This window comes from Branchiostoma belcheri, unplaced genomic scaffold (assembly GCF_001625305.1).
Source record: "Branchiostoma belcheri isolate BF01 breed outbred unplaced genomic scaffold, Haploidv18h27 scaffold344, whole genome shotgun sequence".
NCBI classification, from domain to species: Eukaryota; Metazoa; Chordata; class Leptocardii; order Amphioxiformes; family Branchiostomatidae; genus Branchiostoma; species Branchiostoma belcheri.
The window spans coordinates 1-12400 of record NW_017803959.1 but is presented as its reverse complement, the minus strand read 5'-3'; the positions used below and the strand labels follow the sequence as shown (position 1 = coordinate 12400).

Below are 12400 nucleotides of genomic sequence, written 5' to 3'. Positions count from 1 at the left end.
AACACGTCAAACATAAGCCGAAACCTAAACCTCTGTTTTAGACTATAGAGTTCTAACTCGTGAATCTTAAACAGGTCGACAACAACATATCTGCGGAGAAAGAAAAAAAAACACCCACCTGTCACGGAAAGACTCCTGAAAGACAATGTTCTCAAGACAACCAGGACTCAATATGGCCTCGTTTTAGAATTCCCAAAACTCCCATATATGGAAATCTAAAGTCCCCGGATGTACTTATCATTTCTTTTCGAAGAAAATGAAATGAGACAAGAATTTCCCTTCTTAACTTTAAAAGGTTTGTATTATTCTTATATTTATGAGAGACAGCCACTAAAATGTTTTCTAAGTTTGAGTTGATAATGTTTCCTATTGACACTTAAGATCATATCAAACGTTTTGGCCCGTCGCATTATACGAAGGTGCAGTGATGCGTTACGAAAAGTTGTCAAACTGGTAAAAGAACTGCTTATGGATCAAAGCGAGCAAATTAAGGGGCGTTGTCGGATAGACCCATAGGTTTTTTTAGGAAATTTACAAAACACGGTTACACTTACAAACGAAATACATGTACTATAGTATTGGTTTTTCTTCGACATTTGGAAACTTTTGGGTGTCTAAGGGAGCCAATCAGGGACTCTGACAGCGAGATTGTCTAATGTATGCATGATATTGCACAACTACCTAGTTTCTAGCCTCTACAAGGCTTTAGGAGAGCTTTAAAGAGTAGAAATTGGCAAAATAGACAAATAACGTTTCAGGGTAGATGAAAAGCTAAATGAGTATAGACTTGGGGCAAACTGTACTTCTTTAGCGGACCAACTTCCCTGGCACATTATCTGCCTTTTTTTGCAAATCCGTACTCTTTCCGTCCGCTTCTGAAGCCTACGATAACCCCATTTTCAGAGAAAGAAGCTTACTTCAATTTTTAATCTTTTAGATAACATCTTTCGCCGCATGAGCCCTTCTCACAATATACAATACGAGCGTTATCCTCTCTTTGCAAGCTGGAAGTTACTTCTATACTTTATTGATGGTTTGCCAGTATTGCTTATTTACTTATAGTTCTTTATCTGCAACCAGATGTTTGGCGGCTACAAATCAGTGTGAAATTGGCAAGATAGTGTTCATTTTCCACCTGTTTTGGCTGGCGTAAAAGAAGATACCAGCACAAGAAAAATCCCGATAAAAACACGTCAAACATAAGCCGAAACCTAAACCTCAGTTTTAGACTATAGAGTTCTAACGCGTGAATCTTAAACAGGTCAAAAACAACATATCTGCGGAGAAAGAAATAAAACACCCACCTGTCACGGAAAGACTCCTGAAGACAATGTTCTCAAGACAACTAAGACTCAATATGGCCCCGTTTTAGAATTCCCAAACTCCCATATATGGTAATCTAAAGTCCCCGGATGTACTTATCATTTCTTTTCGAAGAAAATGAAATGAGACGAGAATTTCCCTTCTTAACTTTAAAAGGTTTGTATTATTCTTATATTTATGAGAGACAGCCACTAAAATGTTTTTTAAGTTTGAGTTGATAATGTTTCCTATTGACACTTAAGATATCTAACGTTTTTGCCCGTCGCATTATACGAAGGCGTCGTGATTTTTTTAATTTTTTTTTCATGTAAGATTTGTAATATTTCAAAATTCATGAGAGACAGCCGCTTAAATTTTTTTTTACGTTTAAGTTGATAATGTTTTCAATTGGCACTTTTAAGATATATAATGTTTTGCCCCGTAGCATTATCCGAAGGCGCACGGATGTATTACGGAGAGTTGCCAAACTGGTAAAAGATCTATTTTCTTGTCAAACAGGGCGTCGTCAGATAGACCCATAGGTTTTTAGGAAAGTTCACAAAACACAGTTATACTTATAAACGAAATACATGTACTATACTCTTTTTTTTTCTTCGACATTTTGGAAACTTTGTCTACCAAGCCACATGTCACAGGTTCAAGTTTTGTGCTTATTTTGTACCATACTGTCGCGACATGGCCCTAGGGCCACAATTGTGCGATGGATACATGTACAAGCTTGGCTTCTCAAGGGACCCAATCAGGGACCCTGACAGCGAGATTGTCTAATATACTCAGAATAATGCACAACTACCTACTCAATAGTTTCTAGCCTCTACCAGGCTTTATGAGGGCTCGGAAGAGTAGAAATTTTCAAAATAGACAGGAACATGCCAGGGTAGTTAAACCGCTAAATGAGTACGGGGAAAACTGTACTCCTTTAGCGGAACAACTCCCCTGGCATGTTATCTGTCTTTTTTGTGCAAATTTCTAGTCTTTTCGGCCGCTTCTGAAGTCTGGTAGAAGCTACGACTGCACCGATTTCAGAGGAGGAAGCTTACTTTAATTTTTTAAATTTTTAGATAGCATCTTTCGCCACGTTATCCCTTCTAACAATGTAATATTTGCTTTATTGACGAAACAACTGTCGATAATTTAACAATATTGCAACAAATTTGTATGGTAACTCGCTTATCATGACAATTACTTGTCTGTCCTCCTCTCGTCATATAGCTCGATTACCCTAGGACCTGGCAAGTTGCCAAACCGGTTTCTTCGATCGTCACCAAGGTGACCCCTGACCTCTACCGCCTGACAGCGCCGTAAGTAGAGTCTACCACAAGAAAGCTACGGGTCTGCTAGTTGGAGAGATTTGACTATACAAAAGTTATCCTCTCTTTGCAATCCAGAAGTTCGAGAAGTTACTTCTATACTTCATTGAGGGTTTGCCAGTGCTGCTTATTTACTTATAGTTAATATAGTTAATTTTCTTCCTGTTTTAGCTGGCGTAAAAACAAAAATACCAGTCCAAGAAAAAAAAAAAACACACGTTAAACATAAGCCGAAACCTAAACGTCTGTTTTAGAATATAGAGTTCTAACGCGTGAATCTTAAACAGGTCAAAAACAACATATCTGCGAAAAAAGAAATAAAACACTCACCTGTCAGGGAAAGACTCCTGAAGACAATGTTCTCAAGACAAACAAGACTCAATATTGCCCAGTTTTAGACTTCCCAAACTTCCATATATGGTAATTTCAAGTCCCCGGATGTACTTATCATTTCTTTTTGTAGAGAAGGATATGTAACAGGAATTTCCCTTCCTAAATGTTTTTTGTGTAAGATTTGTAATATTTTAATATCCACGAGAGACAGCCGCTTAAATGCTTTTTTCTTACGTTTGAGTTGATAATGTTTCCAATTGGCACTTAAGGTAATGTTTTGCCCCATAGCATTATACGAATGCACAGCGATGCATTTCGGAGAGTTGGCAAACTGGTAAAAGAACTTGTCTAGTTCTGGGTCAAACCGGGCAAATAAAGGGGCGTTGTCAGATACAGCAATAGATAAGATTGTTATAAAAGTTCACAAAGCACAGTTAACCTTATAAACGAAAAACATGTACTATAGTATTGGTTTTTCTTCAACAGTTTGAAAACTTTCAGTGTCTGACAAGCCACATTTTACAGGTACAAGTTTTGCGCTTATTTCGTACCATACTGTAGCGACATGACCCTAGGCCAACAATTGTGCGATGGATACAAGCTTGGCTTCTCAAGGGACCCAATCAGGGACCCTGACAGCGAGATTGGCTAATATAGGCAGGGTATTGCACAACTACCTAGTTTCTAGCCTCTACTAGGCTTTATGAGGGCTTTGAAGAGTAGAAATTTGCAAACTAGACAGATAACATGCCAGGGTCGATTTCCTGCTAAATGTGTACAGACTTGGGGCAAACTATACTCAGACCAACTTTTCTGGCACATTATCTGTCTTTTTGCAAATCTGTACTCTTTCCGAACGCTTTTGAAACCTGGTAGAGTCTACGACTACCCCTTTTCTGAGGAATAAGCTTACTTTAATTTTTAAACTTTTAGATAACATCATTCGGCGCATGATCCCCTCTCACAATATACAACACAAAAGTTATCCTCTCTTTGCAAACCAAAAAGTTCGAGAATTTACTTCTATACTTAATTTAGGGTTTGCCAGTGTTGCTTATTTCGTTTGGTAGAGAAGGAAATGCAACAAGAATTTCCCTTCCTAAATTTTGTTTAATAGTCACAAGAGACAGCAACTAAAATGTTTTCTAATGTTTTTCCCCGTAGCATTATGCAAAGGCGCAGCGAATGCATTACGAAAAGTTGTCAAACTGGTAAAAGAACTACTTCTAAATTGAGCCGGTTATCCATTAAAAAATGCTGTTTTAAATGCACAAAGTTTGAACTACGTTATCCAAATGAGCTAATATGTGACAGGTTGAGACAGGGTGTCAATATTATACAGATTGCCTTATTCAGAAGACGCCATGTATATTTTTCTACCCTGAAATGTGATGACTTCAATAACTCTAAACTATTCCACTGAAATAAACAAAATTCACACACTCACAAACACAAGAACGATAATAATAAGCTTTATTTGAGTAGATCTAAATGTTATTTTCCGATCCCAGCCTCTATCTTTCAATATTGCCATAAGTAACATTTTTTATTTAAGTCTTCGAAGGAGTTTAAAAGCATTTTGTTATCATAAAACTATGGAATAATGAATGAGCTGTTTGATTCATTTATTACCATAAACATAAACCATAACACACCAGATTTTACTTGAGATAATACAGAATAGTGTGATCGCAAAAACAATGCCTAATCTTTCACCTTTACATTGAACATTGCCACTAATTTTAATGACCCGTCACAGAACATTACAATTTGAAACAATGTGCAAACATTCCGAACCTGAACACTGGCCGTCCAATGTCGGCTGACATTCGGAAGCAGCCTAACCAGAATAAGCCACGCCTACCTTTTATACAAATCGAGTCGAATTTTAGTTAAAATTAAGTCAACTACCAACCACACCCTTCACCCACAACCAGACAACTTGTTTATAAAAACTGTTAGGTCATGTCACAGACCTGTTTGTAACTTTGGTCGAAGTACCTACCTAGTTGCAATTTCCTTGCATATACAATGCCTCTTTATATATTTTATATGATCACAGTAACATAGCCATATGCATTATATTGTTACCTTGTTTATTCTACAGTGTTATCATTAAGCTTTGCATGTCTGTGTCTGTTTTGATGTGTTTTTGTATTGTTAGATAGCGACATTAACTTAAACTTTAGCTTGAACATGTCGCCATATTTTTGTCATTAAATGTTGTAATAAAAAAGAAGACAACCATGACCGACCCTCCCGTTCACCCCCGAATGTATGGATCAGGAGAATTTGGGCTGAATCTCCGCGGGTACCTCGTCGCTAGAAGAAAGAGGCCGGAGGCGGAGAAACTTCCACAGAACTTGAGTAACAATCCTTCGGTAGAGCAAGGGGAAATCCTCCCTGCAGATCTGGTAAAAAAATAGTACACTTCTTAGTTAATCCTAGTAACCATACCAGTACGAACTATTCAATATCTCTAATAACGTTTTGTGTAAACAAAACAATACATAGTGATGGGACACTCAATCGTGGTAGCTTACATGACGATATATTAGGTCAAAAGACATTATAATAATTACCGCTCGAGACTAAATTATAATATTGGCTAACGATCAATGTAAAATATCAGAATTAACGATTAAGTGCATTTTATTTGTAAAATAAAATTAAGTGATTTAATAGTAATTACTGGTGCATACTATATGCACTGGTAATTAATATCAAATCGCTTAATTTGAAATAATCAGAACTGTGTAATGGCGAGAATTGAGTGTTGATTTCGTATAGCAATAGAGGTGAACCTTTTCTAAGTAACAGATATACGTAGCGCTATCAGATAAATTGTTAATATCTACTGATATTACATACAAAATCATGCGTTGCTATGCTTCAATGGGTTAACATCAATTTAGAATAAGGCACCGTTATGGATAGTCTTGGCACAGATTTTGACAACCTGTGGAGAGTGTTTTATCCAGAAGCATGCAAAGGCACGGTTCTTTGTAAAGCACGGTTCTGAATATAACTGTCTGGGTCGTGTACACCTCCCACTCAGGCTTATTACCGCGTAGATCATGTTGATTTTTTAATATAGATGACATTCTCCGGGAACCCCAAAACTGATGCAAGCGAGCAAATAAAATTAAGTTCGGCAAAATCGTTGCCTTGATTATGAAATCTAGGTGATTATAAACCTTTGACAGAGAACAAAACACAAGGTTTACTGGTATGGTGAGTAATAGACTCTTCATTTTCATTCATCTTTTATTTTCTTTTTGTCCTTAATAATGCATTTGTTTTCTTTTTTTTTTGGGGGGGGGGTCATGGACAGCGTTGGTTTCAGTGAAAGAAGATACAAGCTCTAAAATCCCTCACCTCTTCATAGTCGCTGGTTTTCATTCTGGTTCCAGAGAAAAGTCTCACCGGAACTTCTCTCTCCAGTAATTCTTCCACGTCCAAGTTCTTAATCCCCAGAGTACGCACGGTCACCTCCTCTAGATCTGATGAAGGGAACAGGTCAGTTATTATTGGATAGAAGACGATATCGAACATTATCATATAGCCAGATGCCGTCGACCAATCAGAAGGTTCCATTTCCCCCAAAACCCAGGTCATTAATATCCGATATACTGACCCACTCAGTTTGAATGACGTTAAAACAGAGGTAGACGTTACCATTACATGACAGGGTGTTGTTTACTTCTTCTAAACCTATTTCTAACTATACAGAACTTTCTGATATACTCAGATTAGTAACTAAATTTTGTTATTATAAACTGTAGATTAGTAACTAAAATTATGATAAAACTAAATACAATTAAAATCAGAGGTTAATTCAGAAAAAATATTTCATAAATCTTACTTGACCCTCCTATTCTACACTTGGTACAAACAAACTAACAAAATCAGACAATACTTTTCAAAACGGTTGGTTATGTTGCTTTTGCTGCTAACATAAAAAAATGAAGGATCGCGGACCCGATGGTTATAGGAACCGACCATAAATCATCATTATTAATCCATCTTTCATTCCCTCAAAAGAAGCCTAACCCACCAAAACTAGCACAGCGTTTGTTGTAGAATGGACTTTAAAGTTGAACTGAAATATCACTATATCTTCTTTATTCCATACATGTTGTAAGCGTAGTGTCTCAAAAAATGTAATAAAGTTTGTCATTTATACACAATAATAAATGAAATACCTTCATTGCACGTTTTTGTCCTTACAAGTTTAGGTCACGGATTGATTACTGTAAAGAAAAGTTCTAATTGTACCCATAGTGACCATTTATTGCCTTTATAATGAACTGCCCGATGTACTTATCAGTTCTCAAGACTCCTGGACCACAGTAAGCAAGATTTATCTTATATTGCCAATACAAGCTGTTTGTAAGGAGTAGGGAAACTCACCTGGATTCTCTGCCAGCTGCTGGATACTGTGGATGTAGCTGACTGAACCGATCATGTCCTCCTGTTAGATAAACATGGCAGTCAAACTTATACAGGGGATTGCACTTATTTGTATTTCTTATAATTGTATATTCCGGGTAATTGTATAGAATTCTAAAACACCAAACCATTTACCAATTACCAGTCACAAGGCTTATTGCAAAAGTACTAGTACCGACCAATTTTGGCCTATTACCTTATAGCTAAATTAACCCCAGAGGTGGAGAATTTTTTGGGAGAGACAATTTGCACCGGTACCATACCGCTTACTGGTACCGGGCGAAGTGTGTGATTTACATGGATCATCAGACAAGCCATCCCCTCCTTTGATGTACTCTCGAAGCAGGAATTTAGGTTTCAGCTAATTCTGTTGTAGTTTTGTACTGCTGGAATCTTTCGAAATCTGGGTCAGTCTTCTGAGGAAGACCAGAGTGACTGGTCGAAAGCTCAATAGACTACCAGCAGAAGTAAGGCAGATTCCAACTTTAAAACACTTAAAGGCAGCTATTAAGATGACCTCTGACCTCGAATGATAATTGAACGGAAATCAATTTACGTTAATTATGATTATGATTTGAAGTTATGTTTCTTGTAAATTCCCTCAGTTCATGTTCGTATTATTCATTTATTTATGTATAACTTTCAGTTATACTGATTTCATTTACATCTTTTGTTATGTACTTTGTATAATCTATTATTCTTTTACATTTTGTACTTCCCGTGGGCCTCCTTGGAAATCAGCTTTTGGCTGAAGGAGCTACCCAGGTGTCTTTGAAGATTAAATAAATAAATAAAGCTCTAGGTGAGATACCTTTTTTTGTGTGTTGGACCAAAAGTTTTAACTTTAAACATGGTCTAATGAATGTTTCCCTACCTGGTTCGTTCGGTTCACATTTGAAGACTTCACAACCTCTTGATACAAGATGTCTCCAAAATCGTCAGCAACATTGTGGACAGTTGCCGCCTCAACCAGAGGCCCTGCTGCTACAAGATCTTCTGTGTTGAACTAAAATGAAAACAACAATGTTTCACGAAAAATATAGTTTTTAACTCTCTCTTTTCATTTTATTTCCAAAAGATAATGTACACAATAAAAACACAATGACACTCAAGCAGAATAAGTTACAAACGTGTGTCACACAAAAACGGAATCATTAAACACGATGGTCAAATACAGGCCGAAAAGTCCAACTCTGCTTGTATGGAGATCAAGCCCCGAACCCGCGAATCATGTTCAATATGACGTCATTCGAACCGAACAGACGTTCGATCTGGGGTTACCCGCGGTCATTTACAGCAAACACACTAAACCCGCTATTACGAGCCCTTCTTAACATGGGGACCACGGAACAGCAAACATCTAACTTCCCACAAATATGAACCGTTTGTAAAAACATTACATCTATAGGGTGTGATGTGTGAAGACATATGGTTTTTCCTCATGTTCTTCTCTTTCTCCTCCTCCTGTCATTTCTTTAAATTGATTCAACTCCTTCATTTTTCGGCCAAATAACATGAACTTTGGCATGAAGGTAGAGTGGGCAAATATTAGAGTGGCTTTATTTGAGCTTTTTTGGTGTGGTATAGAAAATGTACTATAGCAGTGTATTGGCATATTTGGGCATGTGTCATCAGAATGGCATGCAGAGCAAGCAACCAATAGGCATGCAGCCTTTCTCTATTCTACTTGCTGATTGGGTGTTGGGATTTGATTGGTTTAACTCAATTAACACCTGTACCTTGAAAGCCATACCATATCGACAGAATGAACTGCATTCAAGTGTTTTGGTAGGTTTGTCAAGCTTTCCTGCTCCAGCATTGGAATGCGGGACATAAACGCTTCTTTTTATGTTCAAAATTAACAGTTTACATTATGCAATTAAAAATCCTTACCAATAATGTAGGGGATAGCTATCCGACTGTTGTCACTTCATACTATAGTTATATCAATGTAAAGAATTGTATTCCCTTGTGTTTCTCCTTCTTTCCCGCGTTCTGATGAAGCCATCCGCTACATTTGTTCGAAAGCAAATGTCGGCGTATCTAGTTCACTTACTTTTTTGACGTTGAGGTGATGTTGGTTCGTAGCTCGTATCAGAGTAGCTAGTCCCTTGGCTTCAGTGGGGGTGAAGACTTTGACCATTCGATGGACATATAACTGAAGAAGCAGGAGATTGAAACGTTGTCAAATCGGTGTGCCCATGCAATCATGAAAACTTTATCGTGTGATTATATATATACAAGCTCTATTATGTAAAACATTGGAATTAGAGAATTTTCAGATTTACAAAATTAAGTGTCAATTTGAATAATTTGCTACTTGCTCCATATCCGACCTAACCCACTAGTACCCACATACTAAAAATCTAGAACAAAAAACCTTTTTTAGAATTATCCACTTCGAGATATTTTATCAGAAATCCTCTAGTAGTTCCAGTTCTATAAACTGGTGGGGGAGGCAAACCCAAACTACTTATTTTTGACTGGCAAATGGCAAATGTTCCACGAAAATCCATTCGCTTGTGCTCTCACTTCGAAATTTCTCGGCCAGGACTCGTTTTGATATTACACGGAAGTAAATCACCCTTTCTCCATCTTTCATGGGAAAGCTCTAGCTTCCTTCGCAGATTTGTTTTGCGTTGGCCTTTTTTATCTGTGAGTGACGCGGGTAATATGCCACAGAGGGATGATTTTGCTGCTGAGGGAGTTTTTGCAGTGGAGAGAAGGTTTCGCGCTCCAACAAGTCTGCTTCCGCCATGTCAAAAATATATCCTCTATGAAAGGCTAGCTTAATGCCAAGCCCTTTTTGGTCGCCGACTGGAAGCAGACTTGTTGGAGCACGAAACATTCTCTCCACGGCAAAAACTTCCTCAGCAGCAAAATCGTCCCTCCGCCGTATATTACTTAGTATTCGCGTCGCTCACAGAAAAAATAACGCCGACGCCGAACAAGTCTGCGAAGGAGGCTAGGAAAGCTCCACCCTAAAATTAATTCCATAAAACTACATCACTATAACAAAAGCATGTAAATTGGTACCACGTTAAATTTTTCAACTCTTGGGTGAACAATCATCTCTCTTTACAGTTCCTGCATGTAACCCAAAACATGTAAGTGGTTCGAATGGGCCTTTTTATAAGGTGAAAATTGTGAATAAAAATTACTTGCATTTGCCCCCTAAAAATCGAAACCATAGCATTTGAATGAGTTCTGCCACAGTACTGACATCAGTCCCGGGGGGGGGGGGCTAATTTGACCTTTACCTTTGTGCTGTATTTTTTTCGAGCAAAGGACAAAAAGTATATATTACTTATGGTAAGAGATGCCTCGAAGAACAATTAAAAATAAAAAAAATACAATGCGCCTTACCTGATTAGGCACCAAAGGTGGACTACTTGCGTTCCCACAAAATGTTGCGTTCTGAACAACGCGTCTGCGAAGCTCCGAGACAGTCGGAATCTCACTCTTCCTCTACAAAGCAAAGGGGGCAGCTTTAGTTAACTATAGAAACACAGAGAGGTTTACTTCTTTAGAAATAAGTGCAAGTCATATCATATACATGTATGTAGGCTGACATCACCTTCTTGGGTAATTCTAACTTTGCAGCTGCCAGCTTTGGGTACATGGTCTGCTTCGTTGCCCGGAACACGACTTCATCTCGCTGGTTGACCAGGATTTGAGAGCTGGTCACCACGGAGTACTTGCCGCTTCTCCCTGCGTCCTCCACACTGTCGATAGAGAAGTAAGCTCTGACAGTTTCTCCTTCTGTTATAGGCCTCAGCTGCACGGCATTGAGAGTACCGAGATTAAATCGGGCGACTTCTGATGACCTGTCATGAAGGGAACACAAGATAAGAGATGAAACTATCATGCATAGTAACAAATCTAGACTGAACTTGATGATCTTAAATACTTTCTTCTATCGAGCTACTTCTAAATAAAAAAAAATTGCGGAAGAAAAAAAATAAATTAAAATAGGGAAATATATGGATAGCCATATGGAAAACTGTTCTCCTTAAATAAGAGTAATGCTAATTATTACTCATCTTTGATGTAAAATTGTACAGTTACTGTGCAATGTTATATATCTATCCCTTACGTGCTTTAAAAATTGCGCCTTTCCCTCCTTTGCATCTGCCTAGTTTTCATTGATGTGTTAAAGTAACCGACATCCAACCACCCAACTTATACTCATCACAAGGAAAAAATATAAGATCAATTTACTTTGCCACAGACAAAGACATCGTCAATGTCGCAAGTAGATGGAAGGGAGGCTGGATTCCCGGGAGGTCCATCTTCTTTGCTGTCAGGTCTGAACTGTTCACACTCCGAGCGTTGAAAAATGAAGAGTCCCAGGCAGCTCGCCAAGACGAATCCAAGTTGACAGGTACGATTCCTGTGGTCCATTCTCCTCCTTTGATTGAGTTGCCTGTGAGTCCTCCTTTCCGTATTAGTGGAATAACGATGCCCGGATTTTCATTGGATTTACCCTGCGGTCTATCGTTTATACTTACGGATGATTCCAATGCCTGGATCTTTCTGTGTGTCTCCAGGATGTGGGTAGCACCGTTAAGATGAGGAGGACCAATGAACTCCCGGTACTCCTGGGGTGTTCGCTGATAGACCCTTACTCCTGCCGTGACTTGTTCGGCCCACTCTATCTCTTGTCGTGTAGGGGTATAAAGCTGGTTTACAAAAGGCACCAGCAATGGATGCACAATGATCATTCCTGTATGTGAAAAGGTAGACATAAAGCTTATCGATCAATGGGTGGAATCATACTTGATACTCCATTGATTAAGACATCCATCGGTGTAGTTAAGATATCCAGCTAATGATGTTGTCCGCCATCTTAAATTTTAATCTATGACGTGAAATTATTTTAAACAATTACATGATATAACACAAGATATTAATAATGTTAGAAAGTGTTTGCAATCCAACATGAAAACCTGCAACTTTGTTAACCCTAGACCTAGACCGGG

The 12400-nt window shown here is 38.2% G+C and overlaps 1 protein-coding gene across 3 annotated transcripts; it reads right to left on the bottom strand.

Moving 5' to 3' along the window:
- Positions 1-4422: 4422 nt before the first annotated feature.
- On the bottom strand, positions 4423-12318 carry LOC109475706. 3 transcript variants are annotated; one of them, XM_019776470.1, is made up of 8 exons: positions 11930-12318; positions 10996-11196; positions 10785-10886; positions 9475-9576; positions 8293-8424; positions 7380-7440; positions 6345-6469; positions 4423-5377 (listed from the first exon to the last, which is right to left on the bottom strand). In XM_019776470.1, exons 1-8 carry the CDS (start codon positions 12164-12166, stop codon positions 5249-5251), a joined length of 1089 nt encoding a protein of 362 aa, XP_019632029.1. In that variant the 5' UTR covers positions 12167-12318; the 3' UTR covers positions 4423-5248. The 3 variants fall into 3 exon arrangements, with proteins under 3 accessions (XP_019632029.1, XP_019632030.1, XP_019632028.1); XM_019776471.1 differs by having other exon boundaries at positions 11640-12314; XM_019776469.1 differs by having other exon boundaries at positions 10996-11245; positions 11640-12309.
- Positions 12319-12400: the final 82 nt, after the last annotated feature.

Bases quoted from the DNA above. Each gene is read 5' to 3' on its own strand.
- LOC109475706 (XM_019776469.1), bottom strand. From the start codon at position 12,166: ATGTCTACCTTTTCACATACAGGAATGATCATTGTGCATCCATTGCTG. The intron at 9,577-10,784 runs GTAAGGCGCATT...CTGCTTCTTCAG, and splicing joins CACCTTTGGTGCCTAATCAG to TTATATGTCCATCGAATGGT. The intron at 7,441-8,292 runs GTAGGGAAACAT...TTTATCTAACAG, and splicing joins ATGTGAACCGAACGAACCAG to GAGGACATGATCGGTTCAGT.